Source organism: Belonocnema kinseyi, chromosome 3 (assembly GCF_010883055.1).
Source record: "Belonocnema kinseyi isolate 2016_QV_RU_SX_M_011 chromosome 3, B_treatae_v1, whole genome shotgun sequence".
NCBI lineage: Eukaryota > Metazoa > Arthropoda > Insecta > Hymenoptera > Cynipidae > Belonocnema > Belonocnema kinseyi.
The window spans coordinates 157,327,375-157,345,308 of NC_046659.1; the positions used below are offsets into that span (position 1 = coordinate 157,327,375).

Sequence of the window (17,934 nt, forward strand, 5' to 3'; positions counted from 1 at the left end):
TAACATATTCATTAATTTAAATAAAGCGCACTATTTCTAGTATGTGAGATAGACAAGGAGGTGCGATCGAATTCGAAACGAAGGTTTCGAAACCTCTCTTTCTATCGTGTGAGGTAGATAGAGAGAGTTTGATCATTTCGGAACGATAAGTTAATGGTTAAATACTGAATTAAATAGATTAATTTTCAACCAAACTGTTGCTTTTTTTTACCAAAAAAGATTTAGAAAATGCAACCAAATTGTTTCATTTTCATGCCAAACAGTTGCATTTTCTACAAAACAGTTCAAGTTTCAAGTTGGAATTATTAATTTTCTACAAAACAGATCAATATTCAACTCGGAAATATGAAGATGCAACCAAAAATGGATAAAGGACAGAATTTTAAACTAAACAGTTACATTTTGACCAAAAAAGTTAAATTTTGAATCAAAGACATGAAAAAAATGTGTAAATAATTAAAATAGTGTAATTTTTTAACAAAAAGAAAAATAATTCTCAACAAAAAATGTAATAGTCAATATATCAACCAAACATGATTTTTATTTATATTTAAGAACACTTGAATTTAACCAGGAAGAATGAATTTTTAACAAAAAGAATTGAATTTGAAACCTAAATTTTTTTTCCAGAAAGAAAAAAATTTAATAAAATAGTTGAATTTTTCACCATAAATGATTTTCCAACCAAGAATGAAAATTATTCAATAAAATTGTTTAATTTTCAAGCCGAAGAGAAGAAGAAAAAACAATTACAATTTCAATTTAATTAAGAATATTTAAAACTTTGAAATATTTAAAAAATATGTATTTGTAGCTTTTTTAAGATTTGAACAAAAAATACAAAAGCTTTCTCAGAATTAATAATTGTTTCAAGAGTATCATATGTTTGCTCTAAGATTCTTGATTTTGTTTGAAAATTTATTTTAAGACAATATTTAAAAAGATTGACAAATTTTTCCGAGATTTTCAACAAAAGAATCAAGAAGATTTGAGGGCCATTATTTAATTTTGTAGTTTTGTAAATAAAGTTAGGAAAATTTGTAATCATTTTTAAAGATATTTAAAAGTTCAGACAAATTTACAAAAGAATTAAAAAGATTCCTCAAAAATATTAAAAAATGAATTTAATATTAAAATTAAATTTAAATATATAAATTGTAGAAGAGGTGCGTACACGGAGAGAAATTTCAAGAGATTAATTCACGGAACATCTCCTTGATCTTATCAGGGGCGCACAAAACATGTATGAGAAGTAGCGGTTTCTACTCTAACTGGGGGGGGGGGGGGGGGGGGGGGGGGGGGGGGGGGGGGGGTGGGGTGTTATTTTGGGTGAGATGGACTGAAAATTGTAGATTTTACTGAAAAGAACACTAAACAATTAATAATTTCAAGTAAAAATGAGAAAAAAGCGTTTTTGTTATAAGAAAATAGTCCGTCACTACCCCGGTGGCGGAGGGAGTGTGCTCCCCTGGATCTTATTCTAGCTGTGATCCAAGAACGAAGATCTCGGAAGCCTTGCTTTTAAAATAATGGCCATTGCTTTAAAAGCAAGGGTTCCGAGATCTTAGTTCTGGCGCCAAAGCTAGAATAAGATCAAGGAGCAGTTACGTGAATTAATCTCTTAAAATTTCTCTCCATGTAGAAATATGCTTTATTTTTATATCATGAAGCGAAAGCTTGCAAGTCTCGTGGTTTTTATTCTGTTTATAAATGTTAATTCTTTGAAATAAATTTAACTAGCTATTTTGATGTTGTAGTTACTCACATTTGTTAGTGTAATTGTTTCATTATTAAGAAAATAAATCATTAATAACCATCAATAATATACCTGTCAATATTAAATTATAATTAAAAAATACACGTGTACGTAATATAGTTTTATTTTCTCACAATAAAGGTGCTTACATGCCTTTCCGGCTACTGGCAAGTTTGGTTTCTGTACCCTAACGTGCACTTCTTGTCCAATTTTTCTATTATTGAACAAGAAGCAGCCGGAATGGAATGTAAGCACCATCAGGGCACCATACAGTGAACAATCGAATATCTGTCTCTTTCACTCTTATGGACTTCCTGCAGGCATGCTGCCTGTCACTGTCTGAACGCTGAGGTATGAAAAGTCCTTAATGGACTTTGCCACAGTAAAGATTACTGAAGGTATACTTTCTACTCACAATTTCGTAAGATTGAAACCCTTCATCAGTTTTTTTTAATAAATATTTTTAAAATTATTCATCTGAAAATATATGAAAAAATATGTGTGGTTGAGTTTGTGTGTGTACATACTATTTTGTGCTGACACTCATCTTAATAGGCTACGAAACCTTTCCTTAAAGGCGCATACTTTTTATATTTTCATTCTAATGTTCAGAATATATTAAAACTCATCCACATATCACTCGAACATAATAAAATATAAGTATTTTTAATTTTTAAGGGTACCTTTTCACGAAGGTCGAATTTGAATAAACTGATGAATTAATTTGACACATAGAGTTCGTATCTAGGTTCTCAACCAATCAAATTTGCCATAAACCAACAAAGTAGCTAGAAATTAATCATATGAAAAATATTAATTCCACGATTCATTCAAAACAAGGCTCCGTGAAAAGGTACCTTAATTCAAAACAAGGCTTGAATTTTTGAAATTTTCAAATAAGCGCGCGAATGGTAGCTAATGACGCGCTTTATGCGCCGCATGCGCAATAGTGCAGAGAGCCATCGTCAACTATTTCAGTTGGCTATTTTTACTATCTATGCCCATGCCGTTACTGAATTAGTTGTTTATTTCAACTTCTACAGGCTCTTTCTTGACTTGATAGAAGTTAAAATATGTGTGACAGCCGTTAATAACAAAAGGAACTGAACAATTTGACGTCGGTGAGTTTAAACAGACTTTTTAATACAATCCGAATATCCAAAAGCTAAAAGGGAGCAAAAGCAAAGTTAACATAACCTGTCTTCACTCCATTGCTTGCAGAACTCTCACCCAATCCGCCCAAATTCATCTTAATGTAGAAAAGTTCAAAATGGCGTTTATATACATAGGATAACGTGTACTATTTCGTTTCACGTAAACCTAATAATTTTTTTTACTATTTTCGGGGTAGTGATGTGTGTATATTACATGACGTGCTAGTAACTTCAATATTATTTATTATCATAATAAATAGGTGAACAAATTTAGTGTGAATTAATAATGAGGGAAATTGCTTTAGCAGCCTTTTACGTGATTTCTAGTCTCGTTATCGTATGTGGTCTGATATTTGCAGGTGAGATTAATTTCTATTTTATTTATAATATTTATCAAGTGGTTGCCCTTTTTTTGCCCTATAGTTATTATTTTTAGCTCATTTCTCACTCCGCATAAACTCAGTGGTCATTGTGCGTACTTCATTATGTTCTTTATCAGGAAGCATGACATCCTGAAATTGTCATATATAGAACTTTAGCAATAATTGCAATATTCTTGCGACAGTGTTTTTATAGTCGCACTTGGATTTTTATCCCATTTTTCAAATATCCGCAACCATTCAGTGATTTATATTCTATTTATTGCCAAAAACTCAACATTCTTGTTGGTTACAAAGTTCAGTTTTCTTTGGCTGTATCTACTAGAACACGCGCTAATTACCCTTTCTTTAGAAAAAAACTCGGTTTATTTTTCATAATTTTTTTATGAACTTGCAGAAGATCTTTTATGATTTTATCCGAATAAATTTGCAAGATCATCGCTAATCGTGAATAGCGACTGAAAAATATTTTTTGGTTCAAAGTTCAACTAGTTATTTGAATGTGGGACTACTTTGTTAAAAATTCAATTTTGTTGATGATACATTGTTGAAAAATCTTTTTCTTTTTTTGTGTCAAAATGTGAAGATTTTTTAAAATTATTTTTTTAAATAAATATTTTTAATTTAATTTAAAAGTTAATCTTCTTTGTGACTTAAGTCGCATTTTTTTGGTTGAAAATCATTCTTATTTTTTTTTTGTAGAAAATTGATCTTTTTGTTTGAAAATTCATTTCTTTGATTGATAAATAATTTTTTCATTGAAAATAAATTTTTTTGATAAAAGATTTAACTCAATTTTTTTGACAGGCATTTAATCTTTTTGAGAAAAAAATTCATTTGTTTGGTGCAAAATTGCGCTATTTCGTTGAAAATTTATTTCATTTGCCTAAAAACTTATTTCTCTAACGGGAAATTAAACTATTTTATTCGTTCTTGTAAAAATAACTTTTTTATTTGAAAATGTTTCTATTCTGTTTGAAAAATTTATTTTTTGGTAGAAAATTAATCTTTTAGGTTTTAAAATGATCTTTTTTAGTTAAAAAATACTTTTTTTTTAATGAAAGTAAATTTTTTTATATAAGCATAATCATTTTGGTGCGAAATTGACCCTTTTTGTCCTTTTCCTTCTTAAATTTTGGCTTTAAAACCAAATTTTGTCAATTTTTAAATTTTTGTAAATTAAAAAAAAATAATTTTACAAACAAATTTCAAACATATATTTGTCTGATTAAAATGTAACTATTTCGTTGAAAATTAATTTCATTTACTTAAGAACTTATTTCTGTAACCTAAAAATAAATTATTTTCTCCTTCTTTGAAAACTTATCTTTTTAAGTTGAAAATTCATCTACTCTGTTAAAAAATGTTGTTTTTCTTTGGTAGAAATTATTTTCTTTGGTTGAAAACTACTTTTTTTAAATAAAAATGTTTTTGTTATTTTATATTGATTTAAATTATTTTATGGATATTTAATGTTTTTGGTAAAAAATTCATTTGTTTAGTTAGTAATGTAACTATTTCCTTGAAAATTTACTTTATTCTTATAGAAATTTATTTCTCTAACTGAAAATAAAACTGTAGTCTTTTTTGTTGAAAATTTATCTTTTATTAAAAGTTCATTTTGTTAAAAATTTGTCTTTTTCGTAGAGAATTAATTTTTTCAGTCGAAAATTCATTTTTTGTTTGTTAAAATTTTATTTTATTTGCTTAAAAACTTATCTCTCTAACTGAAAATTAAGTTATTCTATTTTTCGTTGAAAATTTTATTTAATAGTGAAAAATCCATCAATTTGTTAAAAATTAATCTTTCGATTCGAAATTAATTTCTTTGGTTGAAAGTTTATTAATTAAAAAAATATATATGTATATACTAAAAATCTACTTCCATTTTTCGTCGAAATTTTTTTTGTTATAGGCGTTTAATTTTTTGGTTGAAAATTCAATTATTTTTTTGGAAAATGCATATTTTTGTATAATAAGTGCAACTATTATCCAAAATTCGTTTTTATGGATTGAAAAATCCAAATTTTGAATGAGATTTTTTTCAGTTTATTGAAAAATCTTTCTTGTTTAAAAATTCGTCTGTTTTGTTGAAAAGTCGTATTTTTTGGTATAATTTAACATTTTTTTTATTGAAAATTAAAATATTCTTTGGTGGAATATTAGGTACACTTTTTGTTTGAGAATTAACTTTTTTTATCAAAGATTTATCAGCTTGCTCGAAAACTTAACTATTTGGATGAAAATTCCATTTTTCTTGGTTGAAAATTAATTATTTTAACCTAAAATGTAATAATAAAATTTTACATTAATAAATCTACTTTAAATTTTTTCAGTTCTATTGTGCACATAAATGTGATATTCTTTGTGACTGTCCTTGAAATGAAACTTTATTTTAAATTATTTGTGTGGATTTGGCAACATACCTTCCTTCGGGGTTTTCAAATTTCCCAATCGGCATTGATGAAAAGCGACAAAAATACTTTCGAGAATTTCGTGACACACCTATTTTTTAGAGAAAGCTATTTTTTGTTTCAATAGAAATTTTACTGTACATATTATAATTGTTAACAAACTTTTTTTTCTATTTTTAAAATGAAGCCTAATTAAAATTTTAACAATTTAACCCTAAAAGTAAAGTTGATATTAATTTTAAAATTTTTTAAATCATTGTATACGAAAGAAATTGAATTTTAACCGAATGATTAATTTTCCACTAAAAAATAGCAATTTTTAACAATATACCTTCTATTTCTGCCAAAAAAGAAAAAATTTCAACAAAATACATGAATTTACAACTAAAAAGGATCAATTTTCGACAAAAATTAGAACAGTTTAATTTTAAGTTAGATGAAAACATTTTTAACAAACAAAATAAATTTTTTAACTAAATAGTTAAATTTCCAACCAAACAGATAAATTTTCAACTAAAATATTACACATCTATAAAAGAAAAATGCGAAAAAATAGAATTCAAATTTTGAGTTAAAAACATTACATTTTAATGAAAAAACGAAATCCTAACCGAACGATTAAGTTCTAATAAAAAAAAATAATTTTTAACAAAAAATCTGAATTTTCAACCAAAAAGGTTAATTTTCTACCAAAGAAGGACACATTTTTAACAAAATGGATGAATTTTTAACTAAAAAGGATCAATTTTCGACCAAAATTAGAACAGTTTAATTTTATGTTAGATGAATATATTTTTAACTAGATAAAATAAAATTTTAACTAAATAGTTAAATTTTCAACCAAAAGATTAAACATCTATAAAAAAATGGAATTAAAATGTTTAGTTATAAACATTACTTTTTTATTTTAAAAAAATACATTTTTCAACCAATGAAATGAAATCCTAACCAAAAGATGAAGTTTCAACTTAAAAAAATTTTTAACAAAATAAATGAATTTTCAACCAAAGAAATAAAATTTTAGCCGAAGGATTAATTTTCTACTAAAAAATAATAATTTTTTACAAAATACATGAATTTTTAACCAAAAAGGTTCGTTTTCTACCTAAAAAGATAAAATTTTGAACACAATAGATGAATTTTTAACTAAAAAAGATACATTTTTTGACCGAGAATTTTACAAAATTTTGTCCAACTTTGATTTCAACCGTTTTTTCAAATTGTGTCTTTTTTAAATTATTATATCATTCAGTTTAGAATGCTTAATTCAAAAATCTTTAACTTTAAAAATGTTCCATTTTAGATTGTTAATTTTTAAAAGCATACATCTTAATTTAAAGAATTTGCAAATGCAGTTTTAAAGGCTTAAAAAATTAGAAGTTTTTAAAATCGAAGATTTTTTAATAAAAAACAGGGTGGTCGTCGGACCGGGAAACCGGGAATTTTACGAATTTTCAAAAGAAAAATTTGCCCAAGTTCGATTTTAATAGTTTTTTAAATAATGAAAGTGCAGATTTGAAGATTTAAACAATTAAAAATTAAAAGCATTTGACGTTGAATTTTTTGGATAAAAACCAATTTTATTTTATCAACTGTAAATATAAATAAATAAATTATTTTAAAAATAGATCTGTACTATATATTCCATCCGAAAATCTTACTAAGAATTGGAATTAATATATCATTCATTCCTATAATTTTAATTTTAAATAAACATTTTCATGATTTATCAACAATATATTTTTAATTCAAAGTTTCAGGTCTTTCTGTATATTATTTTTTGTATTAAATTTAATAAATAAATTTATTAACATATTATTTCTATTAATTTGTGTAGCCATTAAAAATGTAAACGTGCGTTTTCTATTTTCACCTTAAAAATAAATCCATAATAATTTAGTCATAATTAAAGGTGCTTATTGAATTAAAAATATTATGAGTCTAAATTATTTAATTTTTATCCCATTTAATTTGAAATTTCTTAATTTAGAAAAAAATTAATATTTAGCAATATTTTACTTTTCATTTGAGACGAGTAAATTGAAACCAAATATTTGAAAGAAAACAATTTGAAACTGAATTATTTTACATTTTGACGCATATATAACAATTTAACACTTCTTATTATTAGAGATAATTTGAGAAATTATAAGAGATATTTAGAAGTTTTAAAGAGATTCAAAATTAATTAAAAACTTGAAATTATTCCAAGTAATTTAAACGAAATGTGTTATCATTTTGTTTTCAGAACTTCTAAATATATTTTAAAATTAATCGAAATTTTCCTACAATTTTTAAAAATCCTGCAAAAAAAAATCCTTGAAACCCTTCTTTGATCATTTTTAATGTCTCTTAAAATCTTCTCAAACTTTCTGTTACAATAATTTTTTAAAGTGAAAAATCATTATGAATTTCCCTAAGAATCTTAAGAAAATTTTAAATTCTTTTGAAGTCTTTCAAGATTCTTCAAAAAATTATAAATTGTTTGTTTGAAATCTGCAAAAAGCAACATTTTATTTTAAATTTCGATTGTAAATATTTGAAATTATTTCAAGTTCTAAATTTAATTCGAATCTTTTTAAAACTTCTAAATATCTCTTAAAATTACTCTAATATTTTTTCAAATAATAGCTGTTTTATTACTATTTATAAATTCAATTTTTTTTTTAATTTTCAGGATTTTCTAAAAGTTATAGAAAAAATTCAATTCATTTTTAAATAAATTTAAAAGTTCAGAAAAAAAATTCAAAAATTATTTTGAATTTGGGAAAATTTTAAACCACTTCTAGATTTTTCAAGATTTTGAAATAAAATTTTTAAAGCTTTTAAAAAAGTTAAAAAAATTATTTTTTAATTTTTAATGTGTCTAGTTTAAAATTATTTAAAATAATCTAATTTTGAAATTTGTTAAAGTTCATTGCTTGATTCTTTAATTTAGACTATTGAAAATGTTAATGCGGAAATTAATCTGAATCTTTGAATTCTATAATTGATCAAAGTTCTAAGATTTTCAGTTTATTTGCATTTTATTTAACATTTTTTAATTAAAAAGTGTTAGTACCTTCCATTTGGTACGTGTAAATTTTTGAGCATTTGGATACCCAATTTTTTAATTGAAAACTTCTAAACTTAAATATTACAAGTTTGGAATTCAAGAGTTCCATTTTGAATACTTAAATTGTTGCTTATTGTTTATTACTTGAAATGGAGAAATGTTTAGAATATTGGGAATGGTGAAACTGCGATTCGCCACATGGTGACAAAAATCAGAACTAGAAAGAATAGGTACGATTTTAAAGATACATTTTCATTTGTGCATAAAAGTGTTTTAACGATTTTTGTTGTTTAATTTAAACTATTTATTGGATAGTGCAAACAAGCATTTATCGGAAACAAAGGATTTTAGATGTAATTTACATTTTATACAGTGAAAAAGCACATTTACGAAAAAAATATTTTTCTAAGAAAAAACAATTATTGTACTATTTATTGTAATTTTCAACGGATTATAAACTTAAATAGACTTATTTTGAAGCAAAAATGAATTAAAAATAAATTTCTATTAATTTATACATTAAATATTTACTATTTAAAAATCTGGTCTAAAAATTAGGTTAGAATTCGTATTTCAATTCCAATCGTCTATTATTCGTATTCTTTGCATAATCTGGATAAAATTTGTCGCTAAATATATTAATTAAAGTTTATTTAAGCTTGCAATAAATTGAAAATTACATGAAATATTGAAACAATGTTTTTTTTTCACCTTTTGAAGAAAATTTGTTTTTTCACTGTATAAGGTGGAAATTCTATCTAAAACGAATTGCTTTTTATGAAGATTTGTTTTTAGTATTTCAATTTTTCTTTTAAACGAGACAAAACAATTGTAAAAACGCTTTTATGCAAAAATGAAAATACATCTTTAAAATCGTACCTACTCTTTCTAGTTCCAGTTTCCGGTACCAGATGGCAAAATGGTATACCACCATTAACAATAGTTTGATTTTTTTAAGTTCATTGGCCGTGAAAAATGTTTGTGAACCGGGAAATGGCCGGGAATTTTTTCCTTCGATTAAAACGTCACCCTGTAAATTCTTTTTAATTTTTTTCATTTATTGCAACAAAAGGTCTCTCAGTCTAAATCCTTAAGGGCATGGGATACTTAGAAAATTGTCGATTTTACCAGTTTTAGATTCCCCCTGGCTTTTTTCTAGAGTAATAAATATTTTGTCTTAAAATGCTAACGGACCTACCCACACACTTTTTTTGTGGGTTAATTCGAAAAAGTTTTAATTTAGCAAAATGTGATTAATTTGCATAGCGCTTAGGAAATAGTATCGATTTTTTTTAGTGTTAGATTCCCCGGCTTTTTTCCTAGGATAAGAAATATTTTGCCTTCAAAATCTGGGGAATGATAACGAACATGCTAACGGACGTCCCCACACACTTTTTTTGTGTTTTTTTATCAAAAAAATTTTGATATTGCTAATAACGTGAGTGTATATTTCGAGGTTATGTGTGTTACAATTCACCCGAGCGTTACTTCCAAACTACCCAATATTTTTGGTCGAAAACTTTGGACTCACAAATAAACATAGTAACTAATCTCCCGGAACTAATCTTGTTTACTGGCAATCAAAAAAGTTTATTTCATAAATAATTTCCAGATTATCGAAAAGGCAGAGATGGAAAACGACGTAACCTCAAAATAATGCATATGCATACAATTTTTATTTAGCACAATACATTTTTTTGTTATTATCCCTCAAAAAAGAGTCCGGGGACGTCCGTTATGATATTTTATAGCATCTCCGAATTCAGTTTTAAAAAATTTTCATTTTTGTGGAAAAAAAACCCGGGGAAACTGCAAGTATCACATGCCCTTAAACCCTTTAGAACACTAATTGTCCTCCCATACGTCTCCAAGTTGATGCGCTTGCCTAAATTTCCCTGTTGTTTCAGGATGGTTCATGGTCTGGTGGTTCTTCCTTTCCCGGTTTCGCTTTGTTCGTGAGCTTCTTGGTGGAATGAGTGAATCCTCGTCAGTGAGCGATTTGAAAAACGGACGATCTCGGATGAAGCGAGTACGACGCGATTAAAGAAAAGCACCTTCTAAAAATTCGCTTTGAAAAAAAGAAGTTGAGAATTAATAAGTCAATCAAACAATCATCCACCATGTCCATAAATATACGCTGCGCAAACACCAATGATCTTTTAAACATCCAGCACTGCAATTTGCAATGTCTGCCCGAAAATTATCAAATGAAGTACTACCTCTATCATGCTCTCTCCTGGCCCCAATTGAGCTACGTTGCCGAGGACGAAAAGGGGCGAATAGTCGGCTATGTCCTGGCAAAAATGGAAGAGGACTGCGAGGACAATCCGCACGGACACATTACCAGTTTGGCCGTGAAGCGTTCACATCGCCGGCTTGGTATCGCCCAAAAACTGATGAATCAAGCCTCGAGAGCAATGGTGGAGTGTTTTGGGGCCAAGTATGTCTCGCTGCATGTACGCAGGAGCAATCGGGCGGCTCTCAATCTCTACATGAGCAGTCTGCAGTTTGAAGTGTCGGAGGTGGAGCCGAAATATTACGCCGACGGCGAGGATGCTTACGCGATGAAACGGGATCTGAGTTGTTTCCATCAGGAGAAAAACGCGGCCAAGGAGAAGATCATCAAGGAGGGCAATCCGCACACTCACACTGGAAGGTGCTGTGAACATACTTAGTTTGACTGAGTCTCGTGTACATAAATATATTTCAAAGTGGTTTGTGTGTTTGTGCTTTCTTGTCAAATAACTACTACCTTGTGGCAATGAATCGGGGGCGAGATTTCAATGGCGGTGAATTGAATTTGGCTGGGAAAAGAGATTCATTGAAACCTGCTTCTGGACGCTGTTTTTATTCTTCTTTTTTTTTTTCTTTTTCTTTTTTTTTTTCTGTCGAAGCTTTAAGAATAATGTATTTGAAATTGGCATCAGTGAAACGGTGGGTGGGGTTTAGCATCCATAATAAATAACGCATTACTATTTAATGGTTTGTATTTTTATTTAGAAATTTCAGGCTCTTTTCAGCTTGGAAAGACGAAATAGGGTGATTTTTTTCTTCTTCAAAAAGATAGTGGAATTTTTAAGAAAAAAATATGCAGTTGAACCCAGTAAAACGAATTTTTAACAATAGTTGAGTTTTCTAGGTGAAAAGTTGATTATTTTATAAAAAAAGTTGACTTCTAACCTCCGAAAAAATTCCTTTTCATCATAGAAGTTAATTTTCAACTAAAAAAGATGAATTTTTGAACAAAATTTTCGAATTTTTAAATTAAAAAAAAAAAAAATTTGTAACTAAATAGTTGCATTTATAAAGGAATTAGTTAAAGTTTCAAAAAAAGAGACTAATTTTCAACAATTAAATTAAATTTTTAACTAAATCGTTGAATTTTCAAACAAAAAAGATTAACTTTTAATCTGGAAAAGCAAATAAAAAAAGACAAATTTTTAACAAAGCAACTGAATTTTCGATCCCAGAAAATAATACGTTTTAATTTTTAAGCCATAAACAGGAATGTTTATAAAATACTGTTCAATTTGACCAAGAAACATGAATTTTCAACAACAACAAAAAAAGACTTTCCTACTAAAATATGAAATTGCAATCGAAAAGAATAAATTTTCTATCCAAAAGGCGAATTTTTCAAGAAACAGTGGAATTTTCAACAAAAAAAGATGACTATAAGAATTGAATTAAATTTTAAACCAAATAGTTGAATTTTAAACCTACGAAAATGAATCTTCAATTAAAAACCAGTTGCATTAGTAACACTATAGTTTAGTTTGAAGGTCAAAAATACTAATTTTTTAAAAAACTGTTGATTTTTCAACAACAAAAAATAAGGTTTTATCGAAAGATGAAATTTTCGACCTAAGAAGATAAATCTTAAACCCAATGATAGAATTTTCAAGTAAAAATTTCATTTTAATTTTAAAAAAACAACTAATTTTAAACAAAATAGTTAAATTTCTAATCTAAGAGATGAATCTTCGAAACAATAACAGAAATTTTCAACAGTGTTTCAATTTTGATCTAAATAGTTAAATTTTCAATTAAAAAAAAAACGAATTTTTCTAAAAAAAAATTGAAAATTTACATTTTCAGTTAAATAATTAATCTTTAATAAATAAAAAAAAAACGAATTTTAAGCAGCATCGTTAAATTTTTAACCTGAGGTAAATGAATCTTCAAACAAAAAAATAATTTCTTTAAAAGTGTTTCACCTTTTGCCTAAGTAGTTGAATTTTCAATCAATTATTTTTTTAACCGTAAATCTAATTATAACATTATATTAAACATTTTACTTTTAACCCCCGAAAAAATTAATTTTTATCGAATTGTCAACTAAACAAAAAATTTGTAACCAGTTGCATTTATAAACAAATTAGGTAAACTTTCAAGAAAAGAGACTAATTTTCAACAATTAAATTAAATTTTCAACTAAATAGTTGAATTTTCAACCAAAAAGGACAACATTTTAATCTCAAAAGGCGATTAGAAAAATTGTATTTTAAACCAATTAGTTCAATGTTTAAAACAAAAAGACGGATTTTTTAAAAAACTGTTCAATTTTCTACCAAAAAAAGCAACTTTTCTACCAAAAGTAGAAATTTCAATTCAAAAAAATTAATTTTTTATCTAGAAAAGCGAATTTTTAACAAAACAGTTGAATTTTCGACAAAAAATATGACTTTTTTTTAGGAATTTAAAAATTAGTTCTTAACCAAAAAGCTTAATTTTCAACCAAGTGATTGGAATTTTTAATACGAAATATTTTTTCAAACAAATACCTCAATTTCTAAGTCAAAAAGACTTTAAAGAAATGTTTTAAACTTGAATTTTCAACATGCAAACAAAACTTTTCTACCAAAAGATGTATTTTTAATTTAAAAGGATTAATATTTATCAATAATATTTATATTTATCAAGCCAGAAACATGAACTTTCAACAACAAAAAAGAATTTTCTACGAAAACATGAAATTGGAATCCAAAAGAATCAATTTTTTATCCAAAAAGGTAAATTTGAAACGAAACAGTTTAATTTTCGACATAAAAAGACGACTCTTGGTATTGCAATTTAATTTTTAACGAAATAGTTGAATTTTAAACCTATGAAGATGAATCTTTAATTAAAAACATTTGCATTTGTAACAATATAGTTCAGTTCGAAGGCCAAAAATACCAATTGTTTAAAGAACTGTTGAATTATCAACAAAAAATAAAATAACATTTTACCAAAAGATGAAGTTTTCAATCCAAAAAAGCGAATTTTTAATCAAAACAGTTGAGTTTTTGACCTAATAAGATAAATCTTAAACCTAATGATCGAATTTTCAGGCAAAAATTTAATTTAAAAATTAAAAAAAAAAAACTAATTTTAATCAAAATAATTAAATTTGTAACCTGAAAGATGAATCTTCAAATAAAAAGATAAATTTTTAAGTGTTTCAACTTGCATCTAAATAGTTCAATTTTCAATTAAAAAAATAATGAATTTTCCTTAAAAAATGGAAGTTACATTTTCAGTTAAAAAATAATCTTAAATAAAAATGAAATAAAATTTAACGGTTCGTATTTTTATTTAGAATTTTCAGACTCTTTTCAGGTCAGAAAATACATTTTTTACGGTTGGAAATACGAAATAGGGTGATTTTTTTCAAAAAGATAGTGGAATTTTCAACAACAAAAAAATATGCAGTTTAACCCAGTAAAACTAATTTTTAAATAGAGTTTTCTTAGCAAAAAGTTGATTATTTTAGAAAATACACTTGACTTTTAACCCCGAAAAAATTAATTTTTGTCAAAAACGTTCATTTTCAACCAAAAAAGATAGATTTTTCAACAAAAAAATATGAGTAGGAATTTAAAATTAATTTTTAACCAAAAAGTTAAACTTTTTAACCAAACATTTAAAAATTTTAACTTACGCAGATGAATCATCAACCAAATAATCGCATTCCGAAACGAAAAAAATTAAACTTAAATCAAAAACTGTCGCATATTGAACCAAATAGTTCAATTTTTAAGCCAAAAAGATTAATTTTTTACTTTTAAATTTTTAACCAAGAAAGAAGAATTTTATGCCTCAAAAAAAGTTTGCTACCAAACGATGTTTTAATCCAATATGATAAATTTTCTATCTAAAAAGGCAAATGTTAAACGAAACAGTTGAATTTTCAACAAAAAAGAATAATTTTTAGAAATTTAAATTTCATTTTCAACACCAAATAGTTGAACTTTCAAGCAAATAGTCGAATTTTTTAATAAACAAGATATTTCCCAAACCAAAGTTCAATTTTTAATCCAAAAAGACGAATGTTTAAAAAAAAAACCGTTGAATTTTCAACCAAGAAACATGAACATTCAATAACAAAACAAGTCTTTTCCACCAAAAGCAAATTAAATAAAGAAAAATTGTTGAATTTTCAACAACAAAAAATAAAGTTTTATCGAAAGATGAAATTTTCTATCCAAAAAGGCGAATTTTAAATAAAAACGGCTGAATTTTCCACCTAAGAAGATGAATCTTAAACCTAATGATCGATTTTTCGGTAAAAAATTTAATTAAAAATTAAAAAAGATAAATTTTTAACAGTGTTTCAACTTTGATCTAAAAAGTTAAATTTTCAATGAACCTAGGAGAAATGAATCTTCAAACAATTAAATAATTTCTTTTTTTAATCGTAAATCTAATTCGTCTGTAACAACGATTTATTGAAAACTGCTGGATGCTGATTTTTTGTCACAAAAAAAATGATGCAGTTGAACCCCGTAAAACTAATTTTTAACAAGAGTTGAGTTTTCTAGGTAAAAAGTCGAATATTTTAAAAAACATTCTACTTCTAACCCACTAAAAAATTAATTTTTATCATAAAAGTTCATTTGCAACCAAGAAAGATGAATTTTTCAACAAAACTATCGAATTTCCAACTTAAAGGAAAAAAAAGAATAATTTGCATTTACAAACAAATTATTTAAAATTTCAAGAAAAGAGATGAAGTTTCAAACAAATAATATTAAATTTTAATCCGAAAAGACGATTTAAACAATTTAATTTTAAGCAAAAAAAAATTTTCAACTAAAATGATGAATATTTAACTGAAATATTTGAATTTTCAAACAAGATTAATTTTCTACCAAAAAATATAATTTTTCAACAAAATCGTCTTTCAGCCGAAAATTAAATAGTTACATTTTTAATTCATAAAATTAATTTTAAACCTAAGTCATGAATTTTCAACTGCAATACTTAAATTTTAAACCATAAACGTGAGTTTTTAACCAAGAGATTGTATCTTCATGTGAAATAGTTCAATTTTCAAACTAACAGAAATGAATTTTTACTGAAAAACAAAAATAAATTGTCAACTAATTTTAATTATTAAATTTTAAGTTAAAGAAGTTAATGCTTAACCAAACAAATACATTTTTAGCTAAGAATTCAACTGATATTATAAATATTCAAATAAAATGAAAAAGATGAATTTTCAAACAACAAAATTAATGTCAACCAAAAAAGATAAACTTTCAAATTGTAAAAGATAATTTTCCAATCGTAAATTCAATAATTGAATTTTGAGTCAAAAAAAGAATGTCTAACCAAACAAATAAGTTTTTAATTAGTATTATGGAAAGTAAGCAAATTTTCAACAAAAATAATGAATATTGACTATTTAAAAAATCGGTTTTTAACAAAAAAAAAAGGTTTATTTTGAAGAATATAGTTGAGTTTTCTGTTAAAAAAAGACCAATTTTAATTTAAATTGTTAAATTTTGAACTAGGAATTATCAATTTTTTAACTTAATGGAACATTTGAGTTTTCATTCGAAGACATTAATTTTCAACCAAACTAATGAATCTTTAACTGGGATAGTTGAAATTTTTATAAAAAAAGAGAAATTTTAAACCTTAAAGATTAATTTTCCATAAAAAAGACAGATTTTCCAAAGTACATAAATTTTCAACCAAGTATTCGAAATTTTAAGTAAAAAATGTCAATTTTTAGTTAAATAGTTGAAATAATATTTTTAAAAAGATACATTTTTTTATGAATAATTGTTAAATCAGAAACAGTTACATTTTCAAACAAATCCTGGATCTTTTTAAAAACTGTTGAACTTTCAACCAGAACAAAAAAACTTTTCGACCAAAAGAGGAATATGCAATCATAAAAAATAAATTTTCTATCCAAATAAGCGAATTTTCAACAAAAAAGTTTAATTTTCGACCAAATGATGACTTTTTAGAAATTGAATTTTAATTTTTAATCAAACTTTTGAATTTTGAACCTGCGGATCTAATTTTAAATTAAAAAAAGAAATAATGTTTTTATAAAGTAGGTCAACTTTTATCCATGTAGTTGAATTTTCAATAAAAAAATGAATTCTCGTAAAAAAATGCATTTTATACAAAAAAAGAAGAGATAAATTTTCAAAAAAAATAGAATGGTTTAATTTTAAGTTAGAGAAATACGTTTTAAGTCAAAGAAAATAAATTTTTAACGAAATAGTTCGATTTCCGACCAAACAGATGAATTTTCAAGCATACAATTATAAAAAAAAAAATTTGACGAAATATGGATCAAATTTTGACTTAAAAGCATTCATTTCTAATAAAAAAAACTCATTTTCAAACAAAGAAATTAATTTTCTACAAAAAAATTATGTTTAACGAAGTACATACATTTTTTTACCACAAGACAAATTAAAAAAAAATACATTAATTTTTCATCTAAAAAAGATACATTAAAATATATTAGTTTAATTTTAAGTTAGAGGAATAATTTTTTAACCCAATAAAATAATTTTTCAACGAAATAAGTAATTTTTCAAACATCAAGTTTAAATTAAAAAAAAAAATTGGATGAAAAATTCAATAGTTCAATTTTTAGTAAAAAATTAATTTTTAATAAAAGAAAAAGAATAATTTTCTACCAAAGAAATAGAATTTCAATCTAAGGACTAATTTTCTACTAAAAAATAATAACTTTAAATAAAATACATGAATTTCCAATCAAAAAGTTTAATTTTATGCCAAAAAAGGACAAATTTTTTAAAAAATAATAGTTTATTTTTAAGTTACAGGAATAATTTGTAACCCAATAAAATAGTTTTTGAACGAAATAGTTAATTTTTCAAACAAAAAGTTTAAATGTTTATAAAAAAAATTGATGAAAACT

General features: G+C 25.3%; 1 protein-coding gene across 1 annotated transcript; it reads left to right on the forward strand.

The window, feature by feature from the left end:
• The first annotated feature begins 2,739 nt into the window (after nucleotides 1-2,739).
• On the forward strand, nucleotides 2,740-11,705 carry LOC117169436 (N-alpha-acetyltransferase 11). The gene is made up of 2 exons (XM_033355811.1): nucleotides 2,740-2,877; nucleotides 10,667-11,705. The coding sequence occupies exon 2, from the start codon at nucleotides 10,880-10,882 to the stop codon at nucleotides 11,432-11,434; it is 555 nt and encodes a 184-aa protein (XP_033211702.1). The 5' UTR covers nucleotides 2,740-2,877; nucleotides 10,667-10,879; the 3' UTR covers nucleotides 11,435-11,705.
• The last annotated feature ends 6,229 nt before the right edge of the window (nucleotides 11,706-17,934 follow it).

Excerpts from the sequence above, each read along its gene's own strand:
- LOC117169436 (XM_033355811.1), top strand. The coding sequence starts at position 10,880 with ATGTCCATAAATATACGCTGCGCAAACACCAATGATCTTTTAAACATC.